Below are 20,137 nucleotides of genomic sequence, written 5' to 3'. Positions count from 1 at the left end.
TTATATGTTGTGTTTTTACCATGGCTGTTCACCGCCCTGAGTCCTGTTGGAGAAGGGCGGTATACAAATTAAATAAATAAATAAATAAATAAATAAATAAATGTGCTGCATAAGATACTTAAGACATCATAATGCTATAGGTATGTTTAGAATAATAGAATGCAAGAATTGGGCAGAATCTTGGAGATAATTTAGTTCAAACCCTTGCTGTATTCAGGAATGCATTATAGCATCGCTCAAAGATGAAATCTCCTTCCTTATAATTTGAACCCACTGTTTCTTCTGTTGTCGTCCAGAAGACTGGGAACAATTCTGTTCTATCTTCTACATTATGATCCCTCAGATACTTAAATCAACTATCATGTTTCTTCAGCCTTCTTTGCTGTAAGCAACTCAATCTACATCCATATCTGGAAGTGTTCACAGTACAGGTAATCCCCGGGTTACAAGCGTTCCCTTAGCAAACATTCAAAGTTAAGTGATAAGTGCCCATAGTGTTTATGAACAAGTCCCGAAACTACGAATCTTGCAGCACCACGACAGTTGTTTGCCCTTACAAACAACTGCAGAGACTTTTTAACATTTGTCTTGCACTTTGCCTACCAAAACAGAGCTTTGGAGGGGAGGGGAGGGGAGGGGAGGGGAGGGGAGGGATGGGCCAACCCCTCCGATATTCTGTTTAGGTCTGCACAGGCCTCGCATGGCACTTTGATGGCCAAAATGGACCTCTGTTTAGGCCTGTGCAGGCCTAAACAGAGCTCCATTTTGGCCAGTAAAGTGCCAGCAAGGCCTGCACAAGACAAATTGGAGTGTCGGAGGGGCAGGCCCACCCTCCAAAGCTCCATTTTGGTCGGCAAAGTGCTGGGCAAGGCCTGCACATACCAAAATGGAGCTTCAGAGGGGCATGCATGGCTGACAGGATGGAGAGGAGACAGCTTGATAGATCTCCACATGATAAATGACCTGGAGCAGCAGGTTGGGTGGGGGGAAGCAATTGTGGGAGTATCAGGTATTTCAGTGGATTGGAAAGGCCTTGGGTGGTCTTAAGCAGGTGGCCTGTTCTGTCATTAGGCCTCCTCATGGCCTTCCCCACCCTGAAATAACTAATGTGCACTTAACAAACTGTACATTCGAATGGCGAATGCCTGGGCAAAAGGAGGGAGTGATCTCATTCAAGGTATGAGATTCACTCCCACGAATCCTCAGGTTATGAGTGGAATAGGCAGGCTCCATTACAGTTGTATCTGGAGGAGTACCTGTATCAAGTATGGATAATACAAGTTTCAGTATGTACATATTCCAATATGGTAGTGCTGATTCTACTCCAGTTTGTTTTATTTTTTTCCTGATCCAGGAGTTCCTATTTCATTAGGTAGCTGGTGGAACTAGCACACCTGCCATCTTTGCTTTTAAAATGTTTCATTTATTCCCACTGGACATTTTAAAGTGCAAAAGAATGCTGCTGTTGCTCAGACAACTCTATCCTGCTTCAGAGGGAAAAATGTTTTCATAATAAAAGAAGATTCTTGATCATGGGTTATCTTTTCATAGTACCCAGACGTGAGGAAGAAATTGTTTGTAATGTAGATTTATTTATTTATTTATTTATTTATTTAAATTTCTATACTGCCCTTCTCCAATATAGGACTCAGGGCGGTGAACAGCCAAAGTAAAAACAAGACATACAAAATCTAAAAACTGTTTAAAATAATTAAATATTTTGGCCATAATTAAAACAATTCCAATTTAAAATCAGTTTAAAATTTAACTCAGGCCAGCCCAGCTAGTTGAAATAAATGGGTTTTCAGGGCCCGACGAAAAATCCGGAGGTCTGTTATTGTACGTATCTCTGGGGGGAGGTTGTTCCAGAGGGTGGGCGCCGCCACAGAGAAGGCTCTTCCCCTGGGGGTCGCCAGCCGACATCGTCTGGCGGACGGCACCCTGAGGAGGCCCACTCTGTGTGAGCGTACTTGCCAGTGGGAGGCTATTGGTGGCAGAAGGAGGTCTCATAAATACCCCAGCCCTGAGCCATGGAGCGCTTTAAAGGTGGTCACCAACACCTTGAAGCGCACCCGGAAGACCACCGGGAGCCAGTGCAGCTCGCGCAGGAGAGGTGTCACATGGGAGCGCCTCGTCGCCCCCATAATCCCCCGCGCGGCCGCGTTCTGGACCAGCTGGAGCCTCCGGGTGCACCCCAGGGGGAGCCCCATGTAGAGAGCGTTGCAGTAGTCCAGGCAGGAAGTGACGACTGCCTGAGTGACTGTGCGTAGGGAGTCCCGATCTAGAAAGGGGCGCAACTGGCATATCAGGCGAACCTGATAAAAAGCCCCCCTGGCCACAGCCGTCAAATGATCTTCTAAAGACAGCCGTGCATCCAGGAGGACGCCCAAGTTACGAGCCCTCTCCGTGGGGGCGAGTGATTCACCCCCAATAGCCAGCGATGGCATCAGCTGGCTATATCGGGACGCCGGAAGCCACAGCCACTCGGTCTTGGAGGGGTTGAGTCGGAGCCTGTTTCTCCCCATCCAGGCCCGCACGGCCTCCAGGCACTGGGACATCACTTCAAGGGCATCATTGGGGTGGCCTGGGGTGGAGATGTACAGCTGGGTGTCATCAGCGTACTGATCTCACCCAGCGGCTTCACATAAATGTTGAACAGAAGGGGTGAGAGGACCGACCCTTGTGGCACCCCACAAGCAAGGTGCCTCGGGGTCGACCGCTGCCCCCCTGTCAACACAGATTGCGACCGGTCAGAGAGGTAGGAGGAGAACCACCGCAGAACGGTGCCTCCCACCCCTACCCCGCCAACCGGTGCAACATGATACCATGGTCGATGGTATCAAAAGACGCTGAGAGGTCTAACAGGACCAGGATAGAGGAGCAACCCCTATCCCGGGCCCTCCAGAGATCATCCACCAATGCGACCAATGCCGTTTCCGTGCTGTGCCCAGGCCGGAAGCCGGACTGGAGCGGGTCTAGATAGACAGCTTCATCCAGGTACCGGGGAAGCTGTTGCGCCACCACACTCTCAACAACCTTTGCAACGAAGCGAAGGTTGGAGACTGGACGATAGTTAGCCAAAACAGCCGGATCCAGAGAGGGCTTCTTGAGGAGGGGCCTCACAACCGTTTCTTTCAAAGCGGCCGGCAGGACCCCCTCACTCAAAGAAGCGTTAACAATCTTCTGGAGCCAGCCTCGTGTCACCTCCCGGGAAGCCAGTACCAACCAGGAGGGACATGGGTCCAATAAACATGTGGTCGCATTCAGCCGTCCCAGGACCCTGTCCATGTCCTCAGGAGCCACAGGATCGAACTCCCCTCAGATAACACTCTCAAGACCTGCCTCAGTCATCCCGTCCGGACATACCAGTCAGAGGCCAGCCCTTCCCGAATCTGAGCGATTTTGTCATACAGATACTGCACAAAATCCTCAGCTCGGCCCTGCAAGGGGTCATCCCGCACTTCCAGATGGAGGAGGGAGCGGGTCACCCTAAACAGGGTGGCCAGGCGATTATCTGATGACGCGATAAGAGTGGAAAAATAGCTAGTTTTCGCCGCTTTTATCGCCACTAGGTAGGTCTTAATATGAGACCTCACCAGTGTTCGGTCAGATTCAGAGTGGCTTAAGTGACAGCTAGTTTTAGGAAGAATATGTAACCAGTACTTAATGTGTATATATTGCTTACTGCCAGTTCTCAAAATTCTATTGGCAGAAGCAAAATCAACCTATTGAATTTTTTAAAAAAAACAAATCTGTGGCAGGTATAGTGAATCTACTAGACTTTAGAATTTAGAGTTAGCCCTTCCCCCATTTACAAACCCTGTTTTTTTTCCTTTATATTTGCTATCTTTTACAGAGACATAATGAACAAACTGGTCTATAGTTTGTTTTATGAGCTGAAAAATGCCTTTACCCATTGGGCAAATGGTACAGCAGGCAATCTACTTCATGCATAGTGAAGCTGGAACTGATGACATCCTATCTCCTTCTGAACAGAGAAATGGATGATATTAAGATTAGCACTTTTGCTGAACGGCAAAGCTTCTCTGTCTTAAACTGACACTAATGTAACCTAACATCATCAATGGGGATGGGAATAGAAATAGGGATGAGGACGTGTGGGTGCAAGGTGCGGGGAGAGATAGAAGGAATCCAATCCTGACAATATGCAATTCCCTACTCTAATTCATATATTATAGTAGCCCCACATGAACACTTTTGTGCCTGTGCAGGATAACTTCATATTGGTTCTGTCCATACAGCCATCTTGATTAGATTAGTCACCATTGATTCAAGATCCAACTGAAACAACATTTGGGCTTCAGGTCCTGCACATGTCAGCAACTACAGCTTGTATGAAATGTATGAGAGTATCAGAAGAAACTGGTGTTTGCATGTGAGTTGGAGCTTAAATGCTGACTCTAACGTTTGATATAATATGTCAGATGTAAATGCCTTATTCTCTAATGTGTAAATAATATATGAACGGGGTATCAGGGGTTAACTTATTCTTCACTTCCTAATGTATTCATAATTCACCACTCCTACTTATAGCTCCACCCATTGTATATATAAGGAGCCACCTACACCCTTTTCCTTGCTTCTATCTGTGAACATTCAGTGAATATAGAATGCCTATTGTAAATAAAAGGAAATATATTTAAACCTTTAACTCTTACTAATATTATTGAGTCTGATCCTGAAAATATTGCAACAAGCTGGTAGCAGAGGATGGTTAATTGACTCAATAAAAAACTTAAAAATGTCTAAGAAAGATAGGCCCAACACCAGGGCCTACAGCAAAGAAATGGAAACAGAACAAGAAATAATCAACGAATCCACAAACGCAATTTCGAGAGAATCCGAAGAATACACCACTGAAGACGAAGAAATAATAGATGAAATTGATGACCAGAAGGAAATCGAAATAGAGAATAACGAACTCAGGTCAGAGATATTAAAACTATTAAAGAGCCAGAAGAATGATGAAAGCCTCATCGCGAAACTCCAAGATATGCTGAAGAACAGCGGAGCAGCGAGAGAGAAAAACATCACTAATGAAAAGTCTAAAGACCCAAAAATAGTGAGTGATATGACTGCAGAGAAAGTCATTACGAAGAAGAAAAACGGTGATCCCGCGCGAAATTTTGAATGGCAGCCATCTTGGTTTCAACAGGCCTCCAGGGTGAGCGAAGCAGAGCCAATCAAAATGCTCAATTCAAAATTTCTGGCGCGAAAAACGTTATCAAACAACGAAAATGAAAAAGAAGATTCAAACTCCTCAGAAGAATCAGAATCAGAAAGTGAAGATGATTCAACAAACTCCCAAATAAAATCAGCAATGAAAACGCTTTTTGCTGCATTTGGGCCAAAACTAAAAATTAACAAACAGCTACCGAAGAAGCGAGCGAGCAAGCCGATGCCTCAAGACCTGCCCGCTCCCATCCTGACTACGAGAACGCCGACGCCCGAACCCAGAGAGCCCTGCCGGTACCGCCCTACGCCACAGACCGAAGCAAGCACCAAAGCCCTCAGGGGAAGAGGAAGAGCAGCCGCCGTCGTCAAGACTCCCAAAATCGAACCAGAGACCGATTCATCTGAAGAGGAGCAGAACGAGCGAGCCACAATGGGGAGAACCTTCCACGACGACTCCAAAGAAGAAATGGACAACGCGCATGCGCAAAACTACGCAGACGGTCCGGGAAGACATGAACTGGCGAGGAGACCATGCAGACTCGTTGCGAGCATCCCCATGCCGTTTTGCGATTTTCTACACTTGCGAGACCACGGACTACCTCAGGTTGTAAGTAATGGACACAATAATGTCGGAAATTTACCCAGTGACTTCCCAAAGCTAAGGGTTGATGGCGTTAATTTGCAAGAATGGTATCAACAGCTCCAGGTTGTCTTTATGAAGGAAAACTTATTATTTTTTATCACTAGTCCCCCAAAAAGACCTTGGACTCTAAAAATAGATTGTTTACACCATAGAACATTTTTCTTAATAATATCTAGTGTGTCTCCTGCAATGTATCATAGCATTAAGCCAAATCTGACTGTTTCAGAAATCATTCAATGCATGTTTAATTTGTTTCACAGTGACAGTGTAGCTACCACCACAAGGATGTCTAAAGATTTCTTTTCATCTAGGGTAAAACCAGGGGTTTCCATAAGTGAGCATTTAATATATTTAAACAAAATAAGAGCTGAGCTGCATTTAAGGGGGGAGGTGATTTCAGACCAAACAATGAAAAGTGTTATTATCAACTCACTTGATTCATCATGGGACAATTTTATGTCACATTTAGACACTATCAATCTAGGATATTTATCCATAGAAAGTCTATCCAATAAATTGATAGCAGAAGACAATTCAAGAAGGAATCGTTCTAGCAATCACACAGAACACAAACCATATAGGAAAGTAGCTTTCCAAGAAAAATATAATGAAACATTTAAATGCCACAATTGTGGATCCAGGGAACACAATAGAAGAGACTGTCCCAAAATTTCAAGAGAAAAGCATAGGTCAGAATATAGAAACAAATACAATTATAGACAGTCTTCCATAGATAGACATAGATATAGGGGCCCACCAAATTACAAAGAGAATAGAGGGGGCAGAGATAATTCAAAGGATAGAAAATCTGGCTCACTGAACGGGCTAAATAAACAAGACAACACTAACATACAGCAAAATGAGAACAATAATTGGCTTATTGATTCTGGAGCAACTAATCACACCACTAATAACAAAAATATATTGTCCTCATTTGCAGAAGATAAATTTGTAATAAAGGTAGCTAACCAAGAAAAGGTGCAAGTATTAGGTAGAGGGAATGTAACCTTGCCTGGTCTAGGAAAAATAGAGGGGGTATTGCTAATACCTGAGATACCTCATAACATACTAAGTGCTATAAAACTAAGTAGAGATTCTGACATTAACATTGTTTTTTCAAAAGGAAAAGCGATTTTGGAGAAGAATAAAATAAATATAGGCACAGTGATGATTAAAGGAGGCCTACCTTATCTGATAACTAAGGAAAAATGGTTGCATAACATTGACTCAAGTATGGAAGATTGTATTGAAGTAGATGATGAAAATATTAGCAATAGTGACAATGATGAGTGTAAAACATCTCATGATCACAAAGATGCACACAATGAAAAAAAACCAAAAATAGGAAAGCCAATTCATGATGAGTGTGCTCACATCTTACATAGGAAGTTAGGACATGCCAGTTTTCCTGTAGTACAAAAAATGACTGAACACGCAGAAGGTGTTAAAATAAAAAATTGTGAAAACTATTTGGAATGCTCAGTATGTAAATCTACAAAACTAAAAACTAGCCCCAGGCCAAGAAAATCTACTAGATCAACTAACAAAATTTTTGATTTAGTACACATGGACTTAGTTGGTCCATTAACTCCATCAATCACTTATAGAAAACGTTACTTCCTGACAATAGTGGACGATTATAGCCGCTATGGGTTTGTTTATACATTAAAACACAAAGATGAAACATTTCAAAAATTTAAAGAATTTTACAAACGCATAGAAACACAACACAACATCAAAATAAAACAAATTATGACAGATAGGGGATGCGAATTCATGTCTAAAGAATTCTCCCAATGGTTAAAAGACAAAGGAATGTTACATTACACATCTAGTCCATTTTCTGCGTTCCAGAACGGGATTGTAGAGAGGAAAAATTCCACATTACAAACCATGATTAGATGCACATTGGAAGATGCTGGCTTAAGCAAACAATTCTGGTCAGAAGCCTTACATTATTCAAATTACACACAAAATAGAACATGGTCCAGCATTGTAAATAAGACACCATATGAAGTGATGTATAATAGAAAACCAAAATTAGCACACATGCATATATTTGGAGTCACTGCAGACGTACACATACCTAAACAATTAAGAAGAAAGGGAGAAAACGTATCCAGAAGACTCAGATTTATGGGATATGAAACCGGTACTAAAGGGTACAGATTCATTGATAACAATAACAAATTTATAGTCTCCAGAACAGCTGTGTTCCATGAACAGGCTAACTGGTCTAAATTACATCTTAATGAAATATTTCCAAATAAATATAAAGGTACAAAATCTCATGAAGAAGGGATCATAGAAAAGCAAAATATTAACAAAAATAAGAACAAAACCAAAATTTGGACAAATAGCCAACATAAAATTAAGACAGACACATTAACAAAAAAGGAAGCAAGATATTTGCATGATAACGATAGTAAACCTGAAAAAACCATTAGAAACACCAGAAATCAAATGCCAAATAAATACAAGGATTACATAATGCATATGGATGGTGAGCCAACAACACCCAATACATATGAGGAAGTGTTAAAACTCCCTCGTGAAGAAAAGGAAAAATGGGAATTAGCGATGAAAAAAGAGATGGAAAGTTTACAAGGATTAAATGTATTTACACCTGCAATTGCACCTAAGGATAAAACAATTATTGGTACCAGGTGGATATATAAAATTAAGAACTTAGAGGGAGGCAATACTCTATACAAAGCTAGACTAGTTGCACAAGGTTATGCACAGAAATATCCGGAGGACTATACTGACACGTATTCCCCCACAGTAAGAACAGAGAGTGTCAAAACAGCTCTAGTGGTAGCATCAGCACTCAACCTTGATGTATTTCAATACGACATACAGACTGCGTATCTACACGCTAAACTAGATAAGGAAATATACGTAAGAGCACCTCACAGTCAATACACAAACAAAAATGAAATTTGGTCGTTAAACAAGAGTTTATACGGGTTAAAACAATCTGGTAAACGATGGTATGATTGTTTAGTGAAAGTACTTAGAACCATGGACTTCAACGCTACTACTGCTGATAACTGCTTTTTTGTCAAAAAGGATGATGATTACATTGAATTTGTATTGATTTATGTGGATGACATTTTATACATAGGAAAACATAAAGAGAGAAGAGAAACCTTTGTAACCAAACTAAATGAACATTTCTCGTTAAAATCTCTAGGTAAAGTAAACAAATATCTTGGTGTCCAAATTAATAAGACTAGAAGGGGATTCAAACTTACTCAGAGAGATAAGATTGTAGAACTTTTAAATAAATGCAATTTAAACAATGCCAAACCTTGTGATACTCCTATGCAAACTGATTTTCTAAGAAATACTGATGAATCTTCCCCCGAATTCAAGGATAACACATTTTATAGATCAATCATAGGTTCACTTCTTTATATATCTAATTGGTCTAGACCAGATATCGCCTTACCACTCAATCTATTATCCAGACATGTCAGCAAACCAACAATGTATCACTGGGAAGCTGTTAAAAGCATTTTAAGATATCTGAAAAGTACACTAGACTTTTGCTTAATATTAGAACCTAAAGACAATAAAGAACCAAAACTTACATGTTATGCAGATGCAGACTGGGCTGGAGACACCTCATGTAGAAAAAGTACATCTGGTTATATATTTCTCTTAAATGACTGTCCAGTTTACTGGTACACTGGTAAACAAGAACTAGTGGCCACTTCAACGACAGAAGCGGAATATGTTTGTTTATCCAAAGCTGCAAATAACCTTGTATGGTTTAATGATTTAATTTCAGATGTTTGGAAAAAACCTGTTTTGCCTTTTGTTATGCATGAAGATAATAAAGCAGCCATTGAAATATCTAGATCTGATGCCATTGGACAAAGGTCCAGACATATAGATATAAAATTTAAACATGTGAGACAATTATCTCAGGATGGATTTATTAAAGCAGTGCATTGTGATACTTCAGAACAATTAGCAGACATATTGACAAAGCCTTTACCTTCTAAGCAACACAAATATTTAACTTCTAAGTTGTATGTATTGTATTGTCCTGAATCTGAGTGTAATTGGTGTTGTATAACGAATCGGCATTTAGAGGGGGATTTGTCAGATGTAAATGCCTTATTCTCTAATGTGTAAATAATATATGAACGGGGTATCAGGGGTTAACTTATTCTTCACTTCCTAATGTATTCATAATTCACCACTCCTACTTATAGCTCCACCCATTGTATATATAAGGAGCCACCTACACCCTTTTCCTTGCTTCTATCTGTGAATATTCAGTGAATATAGAATGCCTATTGTAAATAAAAGGAAATATATTTAAACCTTTAACTCTTACTAATATTATTGAGTCTGATCCTGAAAATATTGCAACATAATATATATAGAATAAAGTGCTTCCTTTGAGGTATGCTAAAATGTAGAATAGACAAACCTTTGAAATGTAATCAAATTATGTCTAAATTTGAGACCCTTAATGTTGAAAAATGTCATTGGTGTCACAGTTCACTCTTTATTTTATTGGGCCAGAAAGAAGAGTCACTTCGCACTCAGATTAATTTCTATGAATCTATTTTTATGTTTTCTGGTACTGGTATCTCGATTTAATTTATTTATTTTGTCACTTAATTCGTACTCCTGCTGAATGTGATCAAAATATATGAGGGTTTAGATTCTTTTTGCACTCCCATACTTGCCTAATCAAATTTACTTTCCTTAACTTGTTTGTGCTGCTGCTATACACTAGAATCCTGCCAACCAAAAAGCAAGATGCTACATATTTATTGGCTGTTTTCTGAGGAGATTAAAAATACCTGGGTTCGCTTCAACTCATGTCAGAAGAACGGAGCTGAATAATTCTTTATCCCTTCTTAGAGATCTGTTATCTACAAATTTAAATAATTTAAAATGAGTCCAGTCTATCAATTCTGCTGTACTTGGGAGAGGAATTGTTTGATCAATCGACATGATTACAGAAGAAAAATTACAGTGTGTGCCTAGAGTAGCCATTAAATTACCCTAAAAAGGGAGGACAGTGGTGAAGAGTGATGTTATTTTCCACTAAACCTATCTCCAACTTTAAAAAAAAATTTAAGTAACAAAGAATAATGTGATATGTGCAGTGCACTCACTAACTCACAGACACCTTCCCCACACCCACAGGTATTTTCTCACAGATGTAGAGAATTTTCTTTGTTCCTTCCCCCATAACTCTTATATGGAAACACAGTTGATTCTCTTTTTTTAAAAGTAGCAATTTCCCACCCAATTTTCTGGTCAGTGCAGACGTGCTAAAGTATTTCTATCAGATAGATTTTCAGGTTCTGAAAACCTCTAGTGAGTGAGTGAAAGAATAGTACATACTATTCTTAAGGCAGACTGGTCCATATGTTGATATTTCTTATCATCTGGAAAATCCTCTAAATACATAATCTACTTCCCTCAAATTTAGTTCCTGGGTGTGTTCCTGCTTTCTGGGGCAACTGAGACTAAGCCAATTCATTCCTCTGTATGAAAACTACTTAGATATCTGAAGGTCACTATCTAATCTCTCACATCTCTTCTGTTTTGCAGACTAGACATACTATTTCCTTTAATTATTCTTGTTTTCCAGTCCACTCACTATCTTGGGTAATCTTCTGAATTTATTCTAATGTGGCTTATTTTAATAGACTGCAGTGCCAGGAAGTGAGGACAGGAACAGAACAGAATAGAATAGGACAGATATGTCCTATGATCAGGGCTCCGTGTTCCTCTAAATACATTCCCAAAATGCATTTGCCTTTTTATGAGCTTCTGATTTATGGTCCACATAAAAACTTTCAGGACACTCAGATCTGTTTCGCTTGTACTGCTGCCATGCGCTTCTTCCACATTCTGTATTTGTGCCTTTCATTAGGCACAATTGTAGCACTGAGTATTTCAAGACTTTGCATTTCTCCTTATTAAAATGTATCATGTTTACTTCGGCCACAATCAGTGGTGGGATTCAAATTTTTTTATTACCACTTCTGTGGGCGTGGCTTGGTGGGCATGGTATGGCTTGGTGGGTGTGGCTTGGTGAGTGTGGCAGGGAAAGGATACTGTAAAATGTCCAATCCCACCCCACTCCAGGGGAAGGATACTGTAAAATCTCCATTCCCTCACGATCAGCTGGGACTCGGAAGGCAGAGAATAGATGGAGGTGGGGCCAGTCAGAGGTGGCATTTACCGGTTCTCTGAACTACTCAATATTTCTGCTACTGGTGCTCCAGAACTGGTCAGAACCTACTGAATACCACCTCTGGCCACAATAGATTGTATCATGTTTAGTTCAGCCACTGTTCAAGCCTCTCTGGATTGTTCTTAGCCGGAAAAAAAACCTTTTCTGTCAATTGGGATTGAGGCAATTCTCACATACCTCAGTTTATTCTGAACTTTATCATTTTTGACACAAATTTACAGCTTTGCACTTTTTTGGGGTTGCGAACTTCTTCCATTAAATGTCACTTTTACTTTTCACTTTTTTGTAAACTCTGTGTATCCATACTGGTCTCTTCAGATGTCTCCCATTTTTCTTTCTGATAGGGATTATTTGTGGCTGTGATCTGATCTCATTTTCAGGTTTTCCATGCTTCCCAGATACTTTTCTCCTTCAGGATTTCAAACTTCTATACCTACCACCTACCTTCCATCTACTATATGTTTATAATAATCTGCTCTTCTATAATCCAGGCTACAAGTCTCATTCTTTTCTATTCTCCCCTTGATATCATTTTGTTCCAAGATTTCAGTCATCCTCAGTTCTTCAATCAATTTCTTCAGATAGAATATTTCTTTTTTTTTCTTGTACTGTCTGATACATGACATTGCAGCAAAAGAATACAGAAATTTGTTAGATTTATAGCAGAATTAGATTTCTAGCAGGTGTCAGAGCAGTCAAAATCACCAATTATCACTATTGCATGGTTCTTTGGACGTTTGGTTATCTGACACAGAAAGCTTCATTTATCAGCTGTCTTGGTGCAATAATATCAAATGTTTGCTTTGACAGAAAAAAAGTAGGTCTTAGATGCTTGCCTCATTTGATTTGCCTTACCATTTCTTTCCTGCACAACCTTACCACCATGCAGACTTCTTGGAGGCTAGCCAAGTCAATTTTATACCCCTGTAAACTCTTAGCTCAGCAGAGTAGGACCACCTGGTTTCAGCTGCAAAAATCTAGATACTAGATGTCAACAAAGATATACACAAAATCATCCAGGTTTTTTTGTAGCCCACATAGAACATTATTTCAAAAGAAAACATACAGTAGAACCCAAAACAAAACAAGCACTCAAAGAACAAAACTGAGGCCAGCAGAGTATAGAGATAGACAAAGGCAACTTTTAAAAATCTGGGCACTGGTCATTCCCTCCACTGCCTCCTCCCATACACACAGTTTTATCTTCAAATAGTTGTGTGAATTGGTCCACTTTCCATCTTTCACAAGAAAGGCTGTGTGCAACACAAACTGACAGAAAGAATGGAAGAGCACAGCTTCCATGAATTCCATGAACCTGGCCTGATTTAAGGAAATACATCTTGCCATTGGGGTTAAAGAATCAATTGGGACCATAGCCTTTGATCCTGAGTGTGAACTGCATTGATTTTTTAGGGAAGAAAACACCTTAAAACAGATTTGTGGAAGACAAATTGAATTAAAAAGTACCAAGGACACTATGCTATGGCATTATAAAATGGTTATCAGACAATTCTAACACAATTCAAGGACTACTGTATTATTTATTATTTAACCCTGGAAGAACTAGAAAAAATACAAAACAATTGATGACATATTTCATTTTTAAAACTTCTTTTTTACATACTTTGTCATTGCAATATGCAATTACAAACTGAAAAAAAAAATATTATGTGCATACATTATACACACACATAGGTGTTTTAAAATGCAGTTATCAAAAGCAAAAAGATAATATAAATATAATAATATTAATTCACTCAAACAAAAATTGGAGTGAATATGAAAACCTAGAAAAAAGAAACTTTTTTCATGTATTTATTTACTTCATGTCTGTGAATGAAACAAAAGCAGAGTTATAATATCTTGTCCCTCAGAGATATAGAGATTAAAAGAGAGAGCAGAGTTAGATAACTGTGTTATGTCTAGCAGGGTTTAGTTATAGTTGTAGTGTTGTTATTGGATGAAACCGATGATGTCATCAGCACGGAAGATTCTTTTGTTAGCCATTGGCTAGAGCAGTTGAGCTATTCATATATAAGAGCTGTCAACTGCCATTCTCCCTTGAGGGTGGAGACAGCAGCCAGACGTGGGTTGTGCTCATTGGTCAGAGAATGGACTGAGCCTGGAATTCTTTAAAATCCGCCCCCTGTTGCCAGGGCTCCCAGCTTTTTGCTCAGTCATCAGACTGGACAGTTGTGTGGATTGTGGCTCTAGTGACCTTAAGTTTTTAGAGCTATTCCTTATCCTTGATTTCTTAGATTTGACTATTGGACTGATTGACTATTCTAAGCATTCTGATTCGGATTTGTTGTTCCAGGCCTCTCAGAGGCTCCTTTTCCTCATTTCTGAGGTTTCCCTCCTCGCTTCTGTACTTTCCCTCAGCATTATACGGTCAGTAATTAATTTACTTTTGTTTGGAGGAGCTTAACGCTCCCGTGGTGGGGCTTTGCCTGCCCTTTAACCATCCTGTCTGGGCCTTTGGTTTAAAAATTCAATAGTGGAGCCTCGCGCCCCCCCCCCCATTGCTGCCTGGCGGCCATTTTATCTTCCCCTTTGTTGTGTGAGGCCTTGCTGTCTTTAAGAGAGTCTTTGACTCACCCAGATAGCCGCTTGTCGGCTCCACATTTTCCGGCTGCTAATTACCTCCGCAAGACCGGGGCAACCCTTAGGGTGTTCTTTCAGCCCCATAAGCTTCCAGGAGCCTCGCCACGCTAGCGCGCCACGCTAGCGAGCCTCGTAACTGCTCACGAGGCACTAACAAGGCTGTGGAGTCTCGCGCTTCCTTGCTGGAATCGGTGCCCAGCGTTAATTGATTTCAGCTGCTGGGCGCTTTTCCCGCCGGCGTTTGTTTCGCCGGCGCTTGAACGAGGGCTGCTCGCCCTGTTAATTTCTATTCAGAAAGAGGTTTTGCGAGGCTCGTTTTGGGCGCTGCTAAGTGTCTCTGGGGAAAGTTATACAGGCATACAGGTGTCTTCCCTCTCATTGCTTCCTTAGCTTCTGCGCCATTTTAAGGCACCACAGTATTGCTGGTTATTTCTGAGGGCCTCCAGTCTGACCAACTGTGCCCTGTTTTTTGGTTGTCCTTTTCTGTCAGCCGGAAAAAATTTTCTGACACCTGAGCTACCAGCATAATTGGCCTTCTAGTATCAAATATTCAGACTTATTATGCCCAAATCCTTAGCCAAATCAAAACATGGCTGTAAGGCCACAGTGTGGGCTCAGTCTGTGGCCTCAACCAAGGAGGTCCACGCTTCTAATCACAAGGCGCTTGCCCCGCCCACTAGTTCGAGGGGTTCAGCCAAGATTCCCACTAAAGGGATTGGCCAGGACAAGCCTCCCACCAGCCAATGTCAGGAGGCTTCTGCATCAGCCCTGGAGCACCCCAAGGGGCTCAGGTCTACTTCTAGCGGACCCAGACTAGCGTCCTCAGCCACTTCTGATCAGGTGTCTCTCCAAGATTATCAATTGTCTGCTGAATCCACGGATATGTGGGGTTCCTCTTCAACCAGAGTCATGGTTCCACCTGTGGAGTCCTACGCTCCCACTCCTCTGGGGCTTCAGGCTCCCCCAATTTCTGTTCCGGTCCATACCTCTACTGAGGTCGGGCCGGCTGGTGACCAAACGCAGGTTACTTGGCGCCCTGAGGACATTCAGCGCATGATTTCTGTGGCTGTGCAGCAGTCCTTGGCCGAGCGGGGGTTTCATAACCCTCCCACTACCCACTCAGCCCTTGAGGCCGATGAAGGTCCTGTAGACGATTTTAATATGGAGGATGCAATTTCGCTGGCAGGATCAGACTCCCCGGCCATCTCCTGTGTCAGCGACCATTCCCTCCAAGTTGATGTGGGAAGCCTAGAACCTGACTTATCGGAGGATGAAGGTCTACCTCCTGATCAACCCGCCTTTACAGGCTTATTTCCTCAGGCTTTGTTTAAGTCTTTATTGTTCAAGGCGGTAAATGCAGCCCAATTGGGTCCCTCTAACCCTCCGGAACCTACCTCTACGGTAGGCTCCTTAAACCCATTGTTTGCTGAGCAACCTAAACCGATTACAGCAATCCCGACGCCCCCCCTCTTTTTAGAGGTTATACATAAGCAATGGTCTACACCATCTTCAGTACCGGTACCGTCCTCTACGGACAAAAAGAATTTCATTGTTTCCCCAGACCTTGATTCTCTGCTGCAGGTACCTCCTGTTGACGCCCCAGTGGCATCCTTGCTGTCAGCGTCATCTCTTCCAGGGGACCCGGAGGAAGGTCTCAGGCCAGAAGAACGCAGGGCTGAACAGGTGCTGCAGAGGGCCCACTTAGGGGCAGCATGGGCCATTAAATCAGCGGCCACGGCCTCTTTCTTCAATCGCACCACGCTTCTCTGGCTTCGCCAGCTGCAAGAAAAGATGGCCTCTGAGGACTCGAGATTGAAGCAAGACCTCAACAAGATTGTTGCTGCGGTACAATTTTCCGCGGACGCCACTTTAAACGCTACGCGGTTTGCGGCAAAATCCATGGCCTCCTCTGTTGCCGCTCGCCGCCTGGTCTGGCTTCGTCACTGGCAGGCGGATGCCAGACACAAGTGGCGCCTGGCCTCTGTCCCCTTTTCGGGCACTAAGTTATTCGGAGATGCCTTGGACAAGTTTCTTATCGAAACCAAGGACAAACGAAAGATTTTGCGTACTGTTTTTCGGAGGGGGGAGCCCCGCTTCTCTCCTTATGGTTCTCATCCCCCAATGAGGGCTTCGGAAGGCGGTTTGGGCCCCTCACGTTTCATGGGTAATTTCCATGCAGGGTATCCAGGCCCTAAACAGAGGAATTTCCAGAACAGACCTCTCAGGGGGAGGGCTTTCGGTTCCCGGCGGCCCTTTCGAGGGGGAGGGGGTCGCTCAATCCGTCGCCGTCGTTAGTGGTACCTGCGATCCTCCCATTGGCGGAAGATTGGGCCTCTTCGCCAAGGCTTGGGAGAGTACTACTTCGGATTGCTGGGTCCGGGCCTCCATTTCATCGGGTTTGGCCATTGAATTTATTTCCACCCCCCCTTTGTCTTTTACTAGCTGTCCCCTGTCCCAGATAGCCGAGCGTAGGTCCCTCATGGAAGCGGCTATCAACCATCTGCTGACCATCAAGGCCATTCAACGTGTGCCTAGTGATCAGGTGGGACAGGGGTTTTACTCTCGGGTCTTCTTAGTCCCTAAGTCATCGGGTGGGTGGAGACCTATTCTGGACCTTAAACGTTTGAACCGGTTTGTAATCTATAGAAGGTTCAAAATGCAATCCTTGCGTTCAATCTTAGACGGTGTACGGAGGGGCGATCTCCTCTGCTCAATAGATCTCACGGAGGCTTACCTCCATATCCCCATTCGCCCTTCCCATAGGAAGTTCCTCCGTTTTTATTATGCTGGGGTTCACTACCAGTACACGGCCTTACCTTTTGGTCTTTCTTCTGCTCCCCGTAGCTTCACTAAGATTTTGGCGGCCTTGGCGGCTCACCTCCGGCTTCAAGCCGTTCGCCTCCAGTGTTACCTGGATGACATCCTCCTTATGTCATCTTCCCATCAGCAGGCCATGTCAGACCTCCGTCTTACAGTTCAGACGCTAGCGTCACACGGCTTCTCTGTTAATGTGGAGAAAAGCCACTTGGAACCCTCGACTAGAATCCTTCATTTGGGGGCTATTATTGATTCAGAGCAGGGGAGAGTTTTTCTCTCCCCGGATCGGCAGACCGCATTGAGATCCATGGTAGCTAAAGTCCTGAGGGATAAGAGGGCTTCCCCTTTATTTCTTTCCAAACTCCTAGGCAAGATGGTCTCAGCCATCTCTATAGTTCCCTGGGCCAGGTTACACCTTAGAGACCTCCAATGGTTTCTCTTGCCTTTTCAGAAAACGGGCAGGGGATCCTCTCTCACCAAGGTGGCAGTTCCAAGGGAGGTGCTCTCCTCCCTTCGCTGGTGGCTCTCTCCAACGCTCTCCAAGGGTTGTCTGTTCCTGGACCCTCAGTGGGTAACAGTGACCACCGATGCCAGCAAATTCAGATGGGGGGCTCACTGCGGATCTCAGATCGCTCAGGGCACATGGTCCATTCGGGAAGCCACCCGCAGCATCAATTGGCTGGAGCTGCGAGCAATTTACCTGGCTCTTCGAGCATTCCAACTTCTGGTGTCTGGCGAACACGTATTAATTCTCACCGACAACACCTCTGCCAAGGCGCACGTCAATCACCAAGGCGGCACCAGGTCCCTGTCGCTGATGCGGGAAGCAAAACGACTAGGCCTTTGGGCAGAGAGGCATCTGGCTTCCTTGAAGGCGGACCATATCTCGGGTGTCTCGAATGTGACAGCAGACTGGTTGAGCCGTCAACAACTAGACCATGGAGAATGGGCCCTGCATCCTCTCCTTTTCCAAGGGATAACGGCTCGCTTCGGAAGCCCGCAGGTAGAGCTGTTTGCATCACACCAGAACAACAAGTTACCTCGCTTCTTTTCCCGCTTTCCTTCAGATCAAGTGGAAGCGGTGAATGCCCTTCGCTCTCCTTGGCCACGGGACCTGTTGTACGCCTTTCCACCATTTCCCCTCATTCCGAGGGTCATTCGAAAACTACTGCAGGAGCAGGCAGAGATCATTCTGGTGGTGCCACACTGGCCGAGGAGGTCATGGTTTGCGGACCTCATGCATCTCTCTGTGTCCCCTCCTTGGAGGATCCCTTGTACTCCAGATTGCCTCAGCCAAGGGGCGATTCTGCATCCGGACCCTCCATGGCTTCGGATGACCGCCTGGCGGTTGAGTGGGAAACTCTACAGCGGGACCTCATCCCACCTGATATAATTCATACCATCCAGGCATCCCAGCGTTCATCTACCCAACGGATTTATTCAGCTACTTGGCGGTCCTTTTCTTCTTGGTGTACGACTCAAGGTTTTTCCCCTCTCCAGGCTTCCATCTTACAGGTTCTTCGATTTCTACAGTCGGGCTTGGACAAAGGGCTGTCTCCAAACACGCTCCGGAGACATGTGGCAGCTATCTCTTCTATCTTGACATATAACTCGGTTCATTCGTTGTCCCAGCAGCCGCTGATCCGACGATTTCTCCGAGGAGCGACTAACATCTGTCCACCCGTGCTACATCGATATCCTTCCTGGGATCTCGCCCTGGTGCTGGATTCCCTTATGGGGTCACCATACGAACCTCTTGCTTCTGTCAGCTTGCGTCTGTTATCCGGCAAGGTAGCCTTCTTGGTGGCTATCACTTCGGCACGCAGAATTTCCGAGCTTGCAGCGCTCTCCACTAGGGAGGATTTGTGTGTTTTCCATGGGGATCGTGTGGTCCTCAGATTGGATCCTACATTTGTGACTAAGATTAACTCTCCCTTCCATCGTTTGCAGGAGCTGATTCTGCCAGATTTCTATCCCTGTCCTGCCAATCCATTGGAGAGCCAGTTACACACCCTGGATGTCCGCCGGGCGCTCGAACTCTACATCCAGAGGACGGCGGCTATTCGACGAACAGAATTACTGTTTGTTTCATTTCTACCGTCTTCTTTAGGTCAACGGGTTACTTCTTCCACGGTGGGGCGTTGGATCAGAACAACGATCTCGACTGCATACGAACTTCGGTCGTTGCCTCCTCCTTCCAATGTCACAGCCCATTCTACCAGAAGTGCGGCGACCACGGCAGCTTGGTCTTCAAATGCCTCTTTGGACGAGATCTGCAGGGCGGCGACTTGGACATCTCCTTCCCCCTTTATCAGACACTATAAACTGGATAAGTTCGCCTCTGCAGAGGCTGATTTTGGGAGGAGGGTGTTACACCGTGTTGAGGCTCGGGAGGGGTGTTCTGCCCAGACTGTTCCCGCCCGTGATATGGGACAGTGATCTTTGGTATGTCCCAAGTCTGGCTGCTGTCTCCACCCTCAAGGGAGAAGGGGCGTTGGTCCTACCTGATACGCCCCTTCTCGTTGAGTGGAGACAGCAGCCAGCCCCACCCTGATTTCAGTCTGGTCATCCTTGTTCAGTGTAATTTGAATTGTTGTTTTTCTGTTTCTTCCTTTCCACACACCGAGTCTGGATTTCCTTCG

At 43.7% G+C, this 20,137-nt stretch overlaps 1 protein-coding gene across 1 annotated transcript; it reads left to right on the top strand.

Annotated features, from left to right (window-relative positions):
- Positions 1-15,321: 15,321 nt before the first annotated feature.
- On the top strand, positions 15,322-18,944 carry LOC148113089 (uncharacterized). Its single transcript, XM_087872685.1, has one exon. It carries the CDS (start codon positions 15,561-15,563, stop codon positions 16,971-16,973), a length of 1,413 nt encoding a protein of 470 aa, XP_087728811.1. The 5' UTR covers positions 15,322-15,560; the 3' UTR covers positions 16,974-18,944.
- Positions 18,945-20,137: the final 1,193 nt, after the last annotated feature.

Source organism: Pantherophis guttatus, chromosome 6 (genome assembly GCF_059756535.1).
Source record: "Pantherophis guttatus breed Tessera chromosome 6, ASM5975653v1, whole genome shotgun sequence".
In the NCBI taxonomy this organism is placed as follows: Eukaryota; Metazoa; Chordata; class Lepidosauria; order Squamata; family Colubridae; genus Pantherophis; species Pantherophis guttatus.
This window is presented reverse-complemented; position numbering and strand designations above follow the sequence as displayed.

Coding starts and splice junctions, on each gene's coding strand:
- LOC148113089 (XM_087872685.1), top strand. CDS start 15,561: ATGTGGGGTTCCTCTTCAACCAGAGTCATGGTTCCACCTGTGGAGTCC.